This window comes from Anarhichas minor, unplaced genomic scaffold, assembly GCF_050575085.1.
Source record: "Anarhichas minor isolate MPS153535 unplaced genomic scaffold, ASM5057508v1 ptg000105l, whole genome shotgun sequence".
Classification (NCBI taxonomy): domain Eukaryota; kingdom Metazoa; phylum Chordata; class Actinopteri; order Perciformes; family Anarhichadidae; genus Anarhichas; species Anarhichas minor.
In genome coordinates, this window is record NW_027466551.1 from 94,887 (window position 1) to 112,740 (window position 17,854).

Below are 17,854 nucleotides of genomic sequence, written 5' to 3' on the forward strand. Positions count from 1 at the left end.
AGACACCCGGTGCCACACTCTAATCAGCTAATTAAGTCAAAACACCTGCAAAGGCCTTTAAATGTCTCTCAGTCTAGTTCTGTAGGCTACACAATCATGGGGAAGACTGCTGACTTGACAGTTGTCCAAAAGACGACCATTGACACCTTGCACAAGGAGGGCAAGACACAAAAGGTCATTGCAAAAGAGGCTGGCTGTTCACAGAGCTCTGTATCCAAGCACATTAATAGAGAGGCGAAGGGAAGGAAAAGATGTGGTAGAAAAAAGTGTACAAGCAATAGGGATAACCGCACCCTGGAGAGGATTGTGAAACAAAACCGATTCAAAAATGTGGGGGAGATTCAGAAAGAGTGGACTGCAGCTGGAGTCAGTGCTTCAAGAACCACTACGCACAGACGTATGCAAGACATGGGTTTCAGCTGTCGCATTCCTTGTGTCAAGCCACTCTTGAACAACAGACAGCGTCAGAAGCGTCTCGCCTGGGCTAAAGACAAAAAGGACTGGACTGCTGCTGAGGGGTCCAAAGTTATGTTCTCTGATGAAAGTAAATTTTGCATTTCCTTTGGAAATCAGGGTCCCAGAGTCTGGAGGAAGAGAGGAGAGACACACAATCCACGTTGCTTGAGGTCCAGTGTAAAGTTTCCACAGTCAGTGATGGTTTGGGGTGCCATGTCATCTGCTGGTGTTGGTCCACTGTGTTTTCTGAGGTCCAAGGTCAACGCAGCCGTATACCAGGAAGTTTTAGAGCACTTCATGCTTCCTGCTGCTGACCAACTTTATGGAGATGCAGATTTCATTTTCCAACAGGACTTGGCACCTGCACACAGTGCCAAAGCAACCAGTACCTGGTTTAAGGACCATGGTATCCCTGTTCTTAATTGGCCAGCAAACTCGCCTGACCTTAACCCCATAGAAAATCTACGGGGTATTGTGAAGAGGATGATGCGAAATGCCAGACCCAACAATGCAGAAGAGCTGAAGGCCACTATCAGAGCAACCTGGGCTCTCATAACACCTGAGCAGTGCCACAGACTGATCGACTCCATGCCACGCCGCATTGCTGCAGTAATTCAGGCAAAAGGAGCCCCAACTAAGTATTGAGTCCTGTACATGCTCATACTTTTCATGTTCATACTTTTCAGTTGGCCAAGATTTCTAAAAATCCTTTCTTTGTATTGGTCTTTAGTAATATTCAAATTTTCTGAGATACTGAATTTGGGATTTTCCTTAGTTGTCAGTTATAATCATCAAAATTAAAAGAAATAAACATTTGAAATATATCAGTCTGTGTGTAATGAATGAATATAATAGACAAGTTTCACTTTTTGAATGGAATTAGTGAAATAAATCAACTTTTTGATGATATTCTAATTATATGACCAGCACCTGTATATATGACACGTGACCACGTCACACAAACACTTCATTGATCTTGTCTAAACTCTGGTCAATTTAACTTATATATAACTTATAAAATTGTCACCTTCGTGGTGTTTGTGTTTGATTTGTTGTAACTACATTTGTTCATGATGTCTTTTAACTTCCGTGTCTTCTAACGTTACAGTGCTACTGAATGTATATTTCATTCCCTAATCTATTATTTGTTATTCTTTATATTTATCTATTCTCATTATGATTTTCAAAATATTTTATTTTCATCATCCTGATAAGTAACTACCTTTTGTTCAATCTGGGATGTCTAGTTGTTGAAAATTGGTTTTGTGCTTAAAAGTTAATTTTTATTTTTTTACTAAATCAAACCACTATGAAGGTATAATAATTAATAATTTATTTTGACACCAGTCGATTAATCCAGTGATGATAAACGTTGAGACAAATATTTAATGTGACAATGACGACACATTGATGTAAGATAAATATTTAGCTTTTATTATCTTAATCCACTTCCTGTCAGATGGTTCTAGAGAAGCTCAACATAATTGGCGGGGAACAAGCCGTTGTCTCCGTGAGGTCCGAATCCTCTCCACCAACCCTCATCCAGCATCTCGATCTCTGTGATGATGTCATCAGGGTCAAACGTGATTTCAGTGTCGTCCGCTGTGGAGGAGAGATGATGGTGAGATACAGTGTGTGTGTGTGTGTGTGTGTGTGTGTGTGTGTGTGTGTGCGTGCGTGCGTGCGTGCGTGCGTGCGTGTGCCTGCCTGCGTGTGCGTGTGTGTGTGTGCGTGTGTGTACACACCAGCCTGGTAGTCATACAGAGCTCTGGCACTGATGCTTGTTCCACTGGTCTCCACGTCAACGACTCCGGCCTAATATTCATATCAATAATCATTCAAAGAGCACTTCACTTTGTTGTCATACATTTAAAGGAATAGTGAGTTCACTATACATTAATAATATAATAGTGAGTTCACTATTCAGTAATAATATAACAGTGAGTTCACTATACATTAATAATATAATAGTGAGTTCACTATACATTAATAATATAATATTGAGTTCACTATTCAGTAATAATATAACAGTGAGTTCACTATACATTAATAATAGAATAGTGAGTTCACTATATATTAATAATAGAATAGTGAGTTCACTATTCAGTAATAATATAACAATGAGTTCACTATACATTAATAATATAATAGTGAGTTCACTATTCAGTAATAATATAACAGTGAGTTCACTATTCAGTAATAATATAATAGTGAGTTCACTATTCAGTAATAATATAATGGTGAGTTCACTATACATTAATAATAGAATAGTGAGTTCAATATACATTACTAATATAATATTTAGTTCACCATTCAGTAATAATATAATAGTGAGTTCCCTATACATTAATAATATAATAGTGAGTTCAATAGTCAGTAATAATATTTAATAATAGAATAGTGAGTTCAATATTCAGTAATAATATAATAGTGAGTTCACTATACATTAATAGAAGTTTAGAGGTGAAATCCGAACCATAACGATGAAACACAACTACACACTGATTTTATACAAAACGTCAACACAGTTTTAAAACATGCTGTATCATATAAACAGAGATATACTTTTAGTGAAAAGTACCCAGTATGAAAGCTGTCCAATAAATGCAGAATAGTAGAAGTATGCTGTTTAATTAAGAAGAGTACTTGAGTAAATGTTGTTAGATTCCACTAATGAAGGCAGTAAAACCTGGTGGACTCACGGAGGAGATGTTTGGAAGGGAAACATCTTCATACAGGTCCTCGTCTGTCTCTGCTGGATGTGGTGCCTCGTACAGGTCTTCTGGTTGGGGACATTAAAGGAAGACGTTGATGATTGTGATCATTCAAACATTCTTTGTGTTCCAGCACAGTGAAAGATGAAGTAGTTATAAATACTTTCCTCACTACATTTATTTTATTTTTTAGTAATGTAAAAGTTGTAGTTCAAGTGAAGCAAGCTCATTTTGAAAAAATCATTACTTTTATTGTTGATCAATCACTGATTTGATCATTTATTGTTTAAGCTTAAACATTCATCGTTCATCATATTTTTAAAGTTCTTTGTATGTTTTGTGTGTAAAATCCTAGTTTGTAAAGCAACTAGTACTTGTACTAGTACTGTCTGCAGAAAATGTACACATGTATACATGCTTATTGATTGACAGAAGGCTTCGTACCAGGAGGAGCTTCATCTCCATCGTCTTCAAACTCATCAGACCAGTCCTCCTCTTCTGTGTAAGTAGTGTGGATCAATGACAGGAAGAGACACATGTTACTGTTTTTATCTGGTTTCATATTTATATTTCATAGTTTCACTATGTGCAATAAAACATGACTGACAGGAATTTCATGAACAGAAAAGAGAAACATGTTAGTCTTCTGTTTGTATAGATTTGTAGAATAATGGAATAAATATGTTTGTTTTCTGCTCCGTTGAGCTGTTTATAACATTCACCAATATCTTCAATATAAATTTGTTCCTAAGAAAAGTCTTCGTCAGATGTTTGTTAACTGCAGAATAGTTCATCCTTGAGTTCTTAACAAAGAATCACATTGTGTAAATTAAAGCCATTTAGTCCTGAGACTAAACGTCCTTAAACTAAAAGTCCTGAGACTGAAGGTCCTGAGACTAAACGTCCTGAGACTGAAGGTCCTGAGACTAAGCATCCTGAGACTAAACATCCTGAAACATCCTGAGACTGAAGGTCCTGAGATTGAAGGTCCTGGGAATGAAGGTCCCGAGAATGAAGGTCCTGAGACTGAAGGTCTTGAGACTAAACATCCTGAGACTGAAGGGCCTGAGATTGAAGGTCCTGAGAATGAAGGTCCTGAGAATGAACATCCTGAGACTGAAGGTCTCGAGATTGAAGGTCCTGAGACTGAAGGTCCTGAGAATGAAGGTCCTGAGACTGAAGGTCCTGAGACTAAACGTCCTGAGACTGAAGGTCTTGAGACTAAACATCCTGAGACTGAAGGTCTTGAGACTAAACATCCTGAAACATACTGAGACTGAAGGTCCTGAGATTGAAGGTCTTGAGACAGAAGGTCTTGAGACTGGAGGTCCTGAGACTGAATGCCTTTACACTAAAGCTCCTGAGACAGAGGTCTTGAGACTGAAATTCTTTAGACTGAAGGTCCGGAGACTAAACGTCCTGACACGGAAGGTCTTTAGGCTGAAGGTCCGGAGACTAAACGTCCTGAGACTGAAGGTCCTGAGACTGAAGGTCCTGAGAGAGAATTAGCTTTGTGTCTGACCTGCAGCTGGAACAGGTGAGCCAGTTGTCTCTGGTGGTGCAGCAGGTGAGTGAGCCAGCACAGGTGAGACAGGTGAGACAGGTGAGACAGGTGGGACAGGAGACAGGGAGACCACAGCTGGAGCAGGAGGAGACTGAGGTTGCAGCAAAGTTTCTCTCTCGAAGGACTTCTGAGATAAAAAGTTCCCTGAGACACAGAATGAGAACATGAATATTATGAAAGACTGTGTGATTGAGCTTATTTATTTGTGGAGGTTCACCTGGTCTGGATGCACCTGGTCTGGATGCACCTGGTCTGGATGCAGCAGCAGATTCAAAGCTCTGCTCCCTCTGCTTGAAGACGTCTCTGGGGTTAAATGACCTCAGAGAAATCAGGGATTTGGCCTCCTGTGAACCACAGCCAGAGCTTAAAGGGGTAATATAACTATTTAGTATTGCATGTAGTATTTAATAAATAGTATTTAATATTAGTACTTAACAATTGTCATGAGTCCAGCAAAAAAAATGCAGGATCCTAAATCTCCCATAATGCAACTCAAAAGCGTCTTTCATTATACCTGATCGGTAAACACAAACTTTACATGTTCAGTTTGTAAGAAACATATCTGGTACCTTGATGAAAACAATTTAAATAACTGAAGGGCACTACAACTCCCAGGGTGCACTTTGGTAAGAAACATCCAATCACAGCTTTAAATTCTATAATGTGAGCCACTAACAGTGAGTTATAGCTAAAAACATGATGTGTAGTTTAAATAGATTCACTATCTCATTTAGACAGTTTCTTCTCCGTAGAAACAGCAGCTGAGGCTCATGGGTATTGTAGTTGAAATAACACAAACCTCTGTGATCATTTCATGCATACATATTGACTCTTCTGAAGCTCCATCTTAATATGATGATATTATTTGCTGACATACATTCGCTTTCTGCACCGACGCAGCGAAGTTGATGCCCGACTTCCTGTTTCCATTTTCCTGCAGGTTCTAAAACAGACACATGTTATCGGCACATTGTTTTCATATTTATTATAGTAAACAGTTCATTTTATTTGTGAATGAAACGTCTCTTTTAACCTTCAGAACAACAGCGTTCTGGTCCGTCAGATGTCAGTGATGTTCACAGTTAATGGTTTTGTTCCTGATGGACCTGATAGACCTGATGGATCTGATGGACCTGATGGATCTGATGAATCTAATGCTTTTGTTCCTGATGGATCTGATGGATCTGATAGATCTGATGGACCTGATGGATCCTAATGGACCTAATGAACCTGATGGATTTGATGGACCTGATGGATCTGATGGACCTGATGGATCTGATGGATCTGATGGGCCTGGTGGATCCTAATGGACCTGATGGATCTGATGGACCTGATGGACCTGATGGACTTGATGGATCTGATGGACCTGATGGATCTGATGGATCTGATGGGCCTGGTGGATCCTAATGGACCTGATGGATCTGATGGACCTGATGGACCTGATGGACTTGATGGATCTGATGGACCTGATGGACCTGATAGATCCTAATGGACCTAATGGACCTGATGGATCTGGTGGACCTGATGTGATGGACAGTTCAGACCAAAGATAATTTGAAGAAAGGTTCTGATGGACCCACATGTGTCTGCTGCTCATTCTCTCGGTCCTCTTCTTCTCTCTTCTTCTGATGGACCCTAAACAAACAGAAATAACTAGTCAGCTGTGGTTCTTTCTGTTCTTGATGATGTTGTTCTTGTTTCAGACTCACTTCTCCTGTTCGATCTGCTGAGCTCTCTCCTTCGCTTTCTTCTCCCTCTCCTTCGTCTGCTTCTCCTCCATCTCCCTCGTCTCCCTCTCCAGCGTTTGTTTCTCCCTCTCCAGTCGTTGGTTCTCCTCCTGTTGACGAACCTCTTCTTCCCTCTGAAGAAGACGGTGGTTTTATTTTCAGATGAGATCACACTTCACTTTATAAACTCAGGAAGAACATGAAGACAAACCTGAGTTTGAACCCAGAAGTCGTCCTTTCTGGTTTGTTGGATTTCGTCCACAGCGTTGACCTTCCGATACACAGAACCCTGAAACATCAGAGAAGTTCTGAGTTATGACACTTTTATGACTAATAACTCAAGATCAATACGTTTAGGAGGAAATGTAGCTTTGTCTCCAGAGTCCTGTGTGTTTAGAGCCCAAAATAACAAAGATTAGAGATTTGCCTCAGAAGGTTTTACAATCTGATACACACAATCCTACATTTCCCACAATGCAGTTCAATAGCATCTTCTCTGTAGACCCCCTCTGCTTCTTTTAACTCCACACCTCCAGTTTGTAATACAGACGTTTGAATCTCAAACTGAGATCACCCTGATGACATCACTATGACGTCATCAGAGCCAAAGATGACGTCACAGAAAAACACATTTTTAAAACACATGAATCCTGTTTTAGATGTTGCACTAAGATCATGAAGGAAAACAGATCAATATATTTAATATATATTAATGTTTCTCTCTATAAACATATTAGTGAATATATTTAATATATATTAATGTTTCTCTCTATAAACATATTAGTGAATATAGTTAATATATATTCATGTTTCTCTCTATAAACATATTAGTGAATATAGTTAATATATATTCATGTTTCTCTCTATAAACATATTAGTGAATATATTTAATATATATTCATGTTTCTCTCTATAAACATATTAGTGAATATATTTAATATATATTCATGTTTCTCTCTATAAACATATTAGTGAATATATTTAATGTATATTAATGTTTCTCTCTATAAACATATTAGTGAATATATTTTATATATATTAATGTTTCTCTCTATAAACATATTAGTGAATATATTTAATATATATTAATGTTTCTCTCTATAAACATATTAGTGAATATATTTAATATATATTAATGTTTCTCTCTATAAACATATTAGTGAATATATTTAATATATATTAATGTTTCTCTCTATAAACATATTAGTGAATATATTTAATATATATTCATGTTTCTCTCTATAAACATATTAGTGAATATATTTAATATATATTAATGTTTCTCTCTATAAACACATTAGTGAATATATTTAATATATATTCATGTTTCTCTCTATAAACATATTAGTGAATATATTTAATATATATTCATGTTTCTCTCTATAAACACATTAGTGAACTTATTTATTTCAGATGATACATACAGTATATGTGTTTCTCACCACGGCTCCTCTCGGAGCGTCTCTGTATTCTTTCGGTTTGTGGAAATGAAAGTTTGCTCCGGAGGCTTTGGCCACTTTCTCCAGAATGGTCTCTGGTTCCACGTCTTCGTCTCCGCGGGCGTTGATGGTCACATGGGCACCCTGATGTCACACACATGTTGTCACACACATGTTGACATGTGACTCGTGGTTAAAGTCACACTGCAGCATTTTAGAGACAACACACTCACCCTCAGGAAGTTGGACATCGAGCTCACATGGTTGGCACACATTCCTTTTCTGGAGTCCTTCACACCTTCACCTGTCTGTCCACAAACACACACAGACACACACACACACATGAACCCTAATAACTGAGCGAATAGCATCTTTTTCTGTATATTTCTGTATTTCTGTGTGTGTGTGTGTGCCTCACCCAGTTTATGAGGACATATTTGGGCAGACCAGAGTTTGGGTCCTGGACTCGACAGAAAGCGTACATCACCTTTCCAGAGTTCAGCTCCTCCACCATCTCCTCTAATCCACCATCTGCACACACACACACACACACACACACACACACACACACACACACACACACACACACAACAACAACAACATGAGTGAGCAAAAACATTAAAAAGGTCGTCCTTCCTCATCAGCTGGTGATAGTTTTAGTTTTCAGTAGAGGACAAAGATACGTTCATGTGACATTATACAATACGGATAAACCAGCTCTCAGTGTGGAAACATGAATCAGCAGTTAGCTGAGTTTAATGTGGTGGAAAGTAACTAAGTACATTTACTCCATTAATCATCTCAGGACCCCTCAGACTGATCTGGTGACCCTTTGGAGGGGCTCAACCCCTATGTTGGACTCAACTGGCTGACTCTATATCTATTAGTTAGGAGAAGCAGATACATCTATCCTTCGGTATTGTAAGTTATAATAATACATCAGACGATTTACTGGACATGTATTTTTACTTTTTATTGCTGTCCGTTACAGAGTACATCGATCAGATCTTACCTCCCTTATGTGCCAGACGAATATCATTACTGTTCCCTTCATAAGTGAAGAGTGCCCTGAAAATACACAGTGAGCAGGTTAGCATGTCAGGAGATTAACATGTTAGCAGGTTAGCATGTCATTAGGTTAGCATGTCAGGAGGTTAACATGTTAGAAGGTTAACATGTCAGCAGGTTAACATGTCACTAGGTTAACATGTCAGCAGGTTAACATGTCAGTAGTTTAACTTGTCAGCAGGTTGACTATCAGTAGTTTAACATGTCAGTAGGTTAACTTGTCAGCAGGTTGACTTGTCAGTAGTTTAACATGTCAGTAGGTTAACTTTTTAGCAGTTTAACTTGTCAGTAGGTTAACTTTTAATTAGGTTAACATGTCAATAGGTTAACATGTCAATAGGTTGACTTGTCAGCAGGTTCACTTGTCAGTAGTTTGACTTGTCAGTAGGTTAACATGTCAGCAGGTTAACTTGTCAGTTGGTTAACATGTCAGCAGGTTGACTTGTCAGTCGTTTAACTTGTCAGAAGGTTAACGTTTCATTAGGTTAACTTGTCAGCAGGTTAACATGTCAGCAGGTTAACTTGTCAGTAGTTTAACATGTCAGTAGGTTAACTTGTGAGCAGGTTAACATGTCAGCAGGTTAACTTGTCAGTAGTTTGACTTGTCAGTAGGTTAACATGTCAGCAGGTTAACTTGTCAGTAGGTTAACATGTCAGCAGGTTAACTTGTCAGTAGGTTAACATGTCAGCAGGTTGACTTGTCAGTAGTTTAACTTGTCAGAAGGTTAACGTTTCATTAGGTTAACTTCTCAGTAGGTTAACATGTCAGCAGGTTAACATGTCAGCAGGTTAACTTGTCAGCAGGTTAACTTGTCAGCAGCTTAACATGTCAGCAGGTTAACTTGTCAGCAGGTTAACATGTCAGCAGGTTAACTTGTCAGTAGGTTAACATGTCAGCAGGTTAACTTGTCAGCAGGTTAACTTGTCAGTAGTTTAACTTGTCATTAGGTTAACGTTTCATTAGTTTAACTTGTCAGCAGGTTAACATGTCAGCAGGTTGACTTGTCAGTAGTGTAACTTGTCATTAGGTTAATGTTTCATTAGGTTAACTTGTCAGCAGGTTAACTTGTCAGTAGTTTAACATGTCAGTAGGTTAACATGTCAATAAGTTGACTTGTCAGCAGGTTAACTTGTCAGTAGGTTAACATGTCAGTAGGTTAACTTTTCATTAGGTTAACATGTCAATAGGTTGACTTGTCAGCAGGTTGACTTGTCAGTAGTTTAACTTGTCAGCAGGTTTACTTGTCAGTAGGTTAACATGTCAGCAGGTTAACATGTCAGCAGGTTAACTTGTCAGTAGGTTAACTTGTCAATAGGTTAACGTGTCAGCAGGTTAACAAGTCAGCAGGTTAATTTGTTTGCAGGTTAACTTGTCAGCAGTATAACATGTCACTAAGTCATAATCAGAGACAGCTCACCAGTTTGTGTCCACCTTTCCGTCCACGACTTCTTTATAAGCGTCCATGAGTGACGTACCGTTCTTACTCAGATTCACTGCCATCGTCTTCAGGCTTCCTCATTTACCACAAACTCTACCTTAGTCTTAACTCTTCACAGCAGAACCTCTGACTCTGTGATTTATTCTGATTTCACTCCACCAGATCCTGCTCGACTCTGAACAGTGAAACCAGTGAAACCTGATGAGCCTCATTCCTTCAGAAGCTGCTCCCTCTGACGAACATTCATTCATCAACACGATAAAACACACATTTATTACAATTATTCTCCACACACCGCCCTGTGTGTGTGTTTGTGTGTGTGTGTGTGCTCTGGTCTCACTGGGGAAGGAGGAAGAGGAGTCAGTCTATGACATCATCAGACTCACGATGAAGGGTTTAATGAACAAAGTATCGAAATTGATACAGCAGAACCAGAGTTCTCATGTTTTATTCCACACAATCATCGCTTACATTACCCATAATGCACCGCTCCCTCTGGCAGACTTGTGGTATATTTTGGCGTGTTAAAGGAACTGTGTGTAACATTAATAATTGGCTGAAATTGAATACAATATTCAGAACTCTGTTTTAACCAGTGTATAATCACCTGAAAGTAAGAATTGTTCTGTGTTATTTTGCTCAGAAAATAAATTTATATCTTCGTAGGGAGCTGACATGTCACACACCTGTACAAAGTACATAGAATGTACACATCTGACCACTAGGGGGAGTTTTAACAAAGCAAATACTTTAACCACTAGAGGAGGAGGCATGAGACAGAATGGGTCTCAACACTAAACTACAAGAACTATTGTTAACAGTCCAACTCTCAACATCTCAGGTCCAGGTCTGGATCTGGGTCTGTCCACGGTAGACCGGTCTCTGCTGGAGGATCTGGGTCTGTCCGCGTTGGAACGGTCTCTGCTGGAGGATCCGGGTCTGTCCACGGTGGAACGGTCTCTGCTGGAGGATCCGGGTCTGTCCACGGTGGACCAGTCTCTGCTGGAGGATCTGGGTCTGTCCACGGTGGAACAGTCTCTGCTGGAGGATCTGGGTCTGTCCACGGTGGAACGGTCTCTGCTGGAGGATCCGGGTCTGTCCACGGTGGACCAGTCTCTGCTGGAGGATCTGGGTCTGTCCACGGTGGAACAGTCTCTGCTGGAGGATCCGGGTCTGTCCACGGTGGAACAGTCTCTGCTGGAGGATCTGGGTCTGTCCACGGTGGAACGGTCTCTGCTGGAGGATCTGGGTCTGTCTGGGTCTGTCCATGGTGGAACGGTCTGCTGGAGGATCTGGGTCTGTCTGGGTCTGTCCACAGTAGACCGGTCTCTGCTGGAGGATCTGGGTCTGTCCGCGTTGGAACGGTCTCTGCTGGAGGATCCGGGTCTGTCCACGGTGGAACGGTCTCTGCTGGAGGATCCGGGTCTGTCCACGGTGGACCAGTCTCTGCTGGAGGATCTGGGTCTGTCCACGGTGGAACAGTCTCTGCTGGAGGATCTGGGTCTGTCCACGGTGGAACGGTCTCTGCTGGAGGATCCGGGTCTGTCCACGGTGGACCAGTCTCTGCTGGAGGATCTGGGTCTGTCCACGGTGGAACAGTCTCTGCTGGAGGATCCGGGTCTGTCCACGGTGGAACAGTCTCTGCTGGAGGATCTGGGTCTGTCCACGGTGGAACGGTCTCTGCTGGAGGATCTGGGTCTGTCTGGGTCTGTCCATGGTGGAACGGTCTGCTGGAGGATCTGGGTCTGTCTGGGTCTGTCCACAGTAGACCGGTCTCTGCTGGAGGCCCCGCTGGAGTCTGAGCTGAAGGAGTTTCTGGTGAACCTGCATGATTTCATCTGGTTTCACCAGAATCTGACCCGGTGGCACCGATGACAAGCATTAAGAATAACCATCTTCTCTCTGATGGTCTCGTTTACTGATGAAGGAACATATCTGCGGTTCAGAAAAAGTATTAATTTTCCACTTGTTACATGAACACAACACGATCTTTTGTTGTGTGTTAAACATGAACATTGATTTCTTGTTTCATTTGAGGATCGAACGGCCGAAACATCGCTGGTTACTAGACCCATCACCTCCCTGTGGAGCTTCAGGGGTCAATATGTACCTCTGAGATGTAGTACAGTAAAAAGTACAATATGTACCTTTGAGATGTAGTACAGTAAAAAGTACAATATGTACCTTTGAGATGTAGGACAGTAAAAAGTTTTTAAAAAGTTAAAAGTTTGTCCACAGTGAGACACCTGAACCACAACTCTCTTCTTCTTTGTCCTCTTTTCAGTTGGCAAACAACAAAAGATGGTTTGTTGTCACCATCACTGAGTGATGAATGAAGCTAACATCACAAAATGATTCTACTCACTTACAAGTTGCTAGCAGTATATTATATATATACACACACATATATACATAGCCACGTATTCATCCTCAGGCCTGAGCCACAAACACACAGAATGTTGTTGGAAACAAAAGAGGGATTTCCTCTCCTACAGTCTCTACAGTCTGGCTCTGAGCCAAACACCTCCTGCTGATACACACAGCTGCTGGCGTGTGTGTGTGTGTGTGTGTGTGTGTGTGTGTGTGTGTGTGTGTGTGTGTGTGTGTGTGTGTGAGATGGAATGTGATGGATTCTTCGGGCTGAACTCTGAGTAACAGAAGTCAGCTGTGAACACTTGCAGGTTTCAGGTCCGTCACCTCGTTTCCTGTCGTAATGAAACCAGAGACCTGAGTCCAGATGTTGTAATTTACTCTCAATCACTGATTCACCTCCGAATGAACACAAAGAACAACTTTCAGAAAGAACCGAGGCTGGACTAGTTCAACTTTAAAAGTTTATTTGTATAGCACATTTCAACAACGAGGTAATTCAAAGTGCTTCACATGAAAACCATTAAAAGCATCAAAACATGAGGCAAAAGAAAAGGAGATTTAAAAACAATTACGAACATTCATTGAAACAATAAAAACAGTCATTAAACACTCAAAAGCAGTGTAAGAAATTAAATACAGTTTAAAGTGATTAACTAAACTAGTCTCCTGTTTACATGTTTATAGTTTAAAGTGATTAACTAAACTAGTCTCCTGTTTACATGTTTATAGTTTAAGTTAAAGTGATTAACTAAACTAGTCTCCTGTTTACATGTTTATAGTTTAAGTTAAAGTGATTAACTAAACTAGTCTCCTGTCTACATGTTTATAGTTTAAAGTGATTAACTAAACTAGTCTCCTGTCTACATGTTTATAGTTTAAAGTGATTAACTAAACTAGTCTCCTGTCTACATGTTTATAGTTTAAAGTGATTAACTAAACTAGTCTCCTGTCTACATGTTTATAGTTTAAAGTGATTAACTAAACTAGTCTCCTGTCTACATGTTTATAGTTTAAGTTAAAGTGATTAACTAAACTAGTCTCCTGTCTACATGTTTATAGTGATTAACTAAACTAGTCTCCTGTCTACATGTTTATAGTTTAAGTTAAAGTGATTAACTAAACTAGTCTCCTGTCTACATGTTTATAGTTTAAAGTGATTAACTAAACTAGTCTCCTGTCTACATGTTTATAGTTTAAAGTGATTAACTAAACTAGTCTCCTGTTTACATGTTGATAGTTTAAGTTAAAGTGATTAACTAAACTAGTCTCCTGTCTACAGGTTTATAGTTTAAAGTGATTAACTAAACTAGTCTCCTGTCTACAGGTTTATAGTTTAAAGTGATTAACTAAACTAGTCTCCTGTTTACAGGTTTATAGTTTAAAGTGATTATCTAAACTAGTCTCCTGTCTACATGTTTATAGTTTAAAGTGTTTAACTAAACTAGTCTCCTGTCTACATGTTTATAGTTTAAAGTGATTAACTAAACTAGTCTCCTGTTTACAGGTTTATAGTTTAAAGTGTTTAACTAAACTAGTCTCCTGTCTACATGTTTATAGTTTCAAGTGATTAACTAAACTAGTCCCCTGTCTACATGTTTATAGTTTAAAGTGATTAACTAAACTAGTCTCCTATCTACATGTTTATAGTTTAAGTTAAAGTGATTAACTAAACAAGTCTCCTGTCTACATGTTTATAGTTTAAAGTGATTAACTAAACTAGTCTCCTGTTTACAGGTTTATAGTTTAAAGTGATTATCTAAACTAGTCTCCTGTTTACAGGTTTATAGTTTAAAGTGATTAACTAAACTAGTCTCCTGTTTACATGTTGATAGTTTAAGTTAAAGTGATTAACTAAATAAGTCTCCTGTCTACATGTTTATAGTTTAAAGTGATTAACTAAACTAGTCTCCTGTCTACAGGTTTATAGTTTAAAGTGATTAACTAAACTAGTCTCCTGTCTACAGGTTTATAGTTTAAAGTGATTAACTAAACTAGTCTCCTGTCTACAGGTTTATAGTTTAAAGTGATGAACTAAACTAATCTCCTGCCTATATGTTTATAGTTTAAAGTGATTAACTAAACTAGTCTCCTGTTTACAGGTTTATAGTTTAAAGTGATTAACTAAACTAGTCTCTTGTCTAAATGTTTATAGTTTAAGTTAAAGTGATTAACTAAACTAGTCTCCTGTCTACATGTTTATAGTTTAAAGTGATTAACTAAACTAGTCTCCTGCTACATGTTTATAGTTTAAAGTGATTAACTAAACTAGTCTCCTGTTTACATGTTTATAGTTTAAAGTGATTAACTAAACTAGTCTCCTGTTTACATGTTTATAGTTTAAAGTGATTAACTAAACTAGTCTCCTGTCTACATGTTTATAGTTTAAAGTGATTAACTAAACTAGTCTCCTGTCTACAGGTTTATAGTTTAAGTTAAAGTGATTAACTAAACTAGACTCCTGTCTACATGTTTATAGTTTAAAGTGATTAACTAAACTAGTCTCCTGTTTACATGTTTATAGTTTAAAGTGATTAACTAAACTAGTCTCCTGTCTACATGTTTATAGTTTAAAGTGATTAACTAAACTAGTCTCCTGTCTACAGGTTTATAGTTTAAGTTAAAGTGATTAACTAAACTAGACTCCTGTCTACATGTTTATAGTTTAAAGTGATTAACTAAACTAGTCTCCTGTTTACATGTTTATATTTTAAAGTGATTAACTAAACTAGTCTCCTATCTACAGGTTGATTAACTAAACTAGTCTCCTGCCTACAGGTTTATAGTTTAAAGTGATTAACTAAACTAGACTCCTGTCTACATGTTTATAGTTTAAAGTGATTAACTAAACTAGTCTCCTGTTTACATGTTTATAGTTTAAAGTGATTAACTAAACTAGTCTCCTATCTACAGGTTGATTAACTAAACTAGTCTCCTGCCTACAGGTTTATAGTTTAAAGTGATTAACTAAACTAGTCTCCTGTTTACATGTTTATAGTTTAAGTTAAAGTGATTAACTAAACTAGTCTCCTGTCTACATGTTTATAGTTTAAAGTGATTAACTAAACTAGTCTCCTGTTTACAGGTTTATAGTTTAAAGTGATTAACTAAACTAGTCTCCTATCTACAGGTTGATTAACTAAACTAGTCTCCTGTCTACAGGTTTATAGTTTAAAGTGATTAACTAAACTAGTCTCCTATCTACAGGTTGATTAACTAAACTAGTCTCCTGTCTACAGGTTTATAGTTTAAAGTGATTAACTAAACTAGTCTCCTGTTTACAGGTTTATAGTTTAAAGTGATTATCTAAACTAGTCTCCTGTCTACATGTTTATAGTTTAAAGTGTTTAACTAAACTAGTCTCCTGTTTACAGGTTTATAGTTTAAAGTGATTAACTAAACTAGTCTCCTGTTTACAGGTTTATAGTTTAAAGTGATTAACTAAACTAGTCTCCTGTCTACATGTTTATAGTTTAAAGTGATTAACTAAACTAGTCTCCTGTCTACATGTTTATAGTTTAAAGTGATTAACTAAACTAGTCTCCTCTCTACATGTTTATAGTTTAAAGTGATTAACTAAACTAGTCTCCTGTTTACATGTTTATAGTTTAAGTTAAAGTGATTAACTAAACTAGTCTCCTGTCTACATGTTCATAGTTTAAAGTGATTAACTAAACTAGTCTCCTGTCTACATGTTTATAGTTTAAAGTGATTAACTAAACTAGTCTCCTGTCTACATGTTTATAGTTTAAAGTGATTAACTAAACTAGTCTCCTGTCTACATGTTTATAGTTTAAGTTAAAGTGATTAACTAAACTAGTCTCCTGTCTACATGTTTATAGTGATTAACTAAACTAGTCTCCTGTCTACATGTTTATAGTTTAAGTTAAAGTGATTAACTAAACTAGTCTCCTGTCTACATGTTTATAGTTTAAAGTGATTAACTAAACTAGTCTCCTGTCTACATGTTTATAGTTTAAAGTGATTAACTAAACTAGTCTCCTGTTTACATGTTGATAGTTTAAGTTAAAGTGATTAACTAAACTAGTCTCCTGTCTACAGGTTTATAGTTTAAAGTGATTAACTAAACTAGTCTCCTGTCTACAGGTTTATAGTTTAAAGTGATTAACTAAACTAGTCTCCTGTTTACAGGTTTATAGTTTAAAGTGATTATCTAAACTAGTCTCCTGTCTACATGTTTATAGTTTAAAGTGTTTAACTAAACTAGTCTCCTGTCTACATGTTTATAGTTTAAAGTGATTAACTAAACTAGTCTCCTGTTTACAGGTTTATAGTTTAAAGTGTTTAACTAAACTAGTCTCCTGTCTACATGTTTATAGTTTCAAGTGATTAACTAAACTAGTCCCCTGTCTACATGTTTATAGTTTAAAGTGATTAACTAAACTAGTCTCCTATCTACATGTTTATAGTTTAAGTTAAAGTGATTAACTAAACAAGTCTCCTGTCTACATGTTTATAGTTTAAAGTGATTAACTAAACTAGTCTCCTGTTTACAGGTTTATAGTTTAAAGTGATTATCTAAACTAGTCTCCTGTTTACAGGTTTATAGTTTAAAGTGATTAACTAAACTAGTCTCCTGTTTACATGTTGATAGTTTAAGTTAAAGTGATTAACTAAACAAGTCTCCTGTCTACATGTTTATAGTTTAAAGTGATTAACTAAACTAGTCTCCTGTCTACAGGTTTATAGTTTAAAGTGATTAACTAAACTAGTCTCCTGTCTACAGGTTTATAGTTTAAAGTGATTAACTAAACTAGTCTCCTGTCTACAGGTTTATAGTTTAAAGTGATGAACTAAACTAATCTCCTGCCTACATGTTTATAGTTTAAAGTGATTAACTAAACTAGTCTCCTGTTTACAGGTTTATAGTTTAAAGTGATTAACTAAACTAGTCTCCTGTTTACAGGTTTATAGTTTAAAGTGATTAACTAAACTAGTCTCTTGTCTAAATGTTTATAGTTTAAGTTAAAGTGATTAACTAAACTAGTCTCCTGTCTACATGTTTATAGTTTAAAGTGATTAACTAAACTAGTCTCCTGCTACATGTTTATAGTTT

General features: G+C 37.6%; 1 protein-coding gene across 1 annotated transcript; it reads right to left on the bottom strand.

Annotated features, from left to right (window-relative positions):
• Nucleotides 1–1,921: 1,921 nt before the first annotated feature.
• LOC142939714 (drebrin-like protein B) lies at nt 1,922–10,469 on the bottom strand. The gene is made up of 14 exons (XM_076082853.1): nt 10,387–10,469; nt 8,913–8,968; nt 8,319–8,431; nt 8,134–8,208; nt 7,904–8,044; nt 6,673–6,750; nt 6,444–6,595; nt 6,315–6,369; nt 4,982–5,078; nt 4,693–4,878; nt 3,615–3,665; nt 3,159–3,238; nt 2,202–2,271; nt 1,922–2,058 (listed from the first exon to the last, which is right to left on the bottom strand). Exons 1-14 carry the CDS (start codon nt 10,467–10,469, stop codon nt 1,922–1,924), a joined length of 1,374 nt encoding a protein of 457 aa, XP_075938968.1.
• Nucleotides 10,470–17,854: the final 7,385 nt, after the last annotated feature.

Coding starts and splice junctions, on each gene's coding strand:
- LOC142939714 (XM_076082853.1), bottom strand. CDS start 10,469: ATGGCAGTGAATCTGAGTAAGAACGGTACGTCACTCATGGACGCTTAT. Junction 8,209..8,318: donor AATATGTCCTCATAAACTGG/GTGAGGCACACA, acceptor GTTTGTGGACAG/ACAGGTGAAGGTGTGAAGGA. Junction 3,666..4,692: donor CTCACCTGTTCCAGCTGCAG/GTCAGACACAAA, acceptor CTTACACAGAAG/AGGAGGACTGGTCTGATGAG.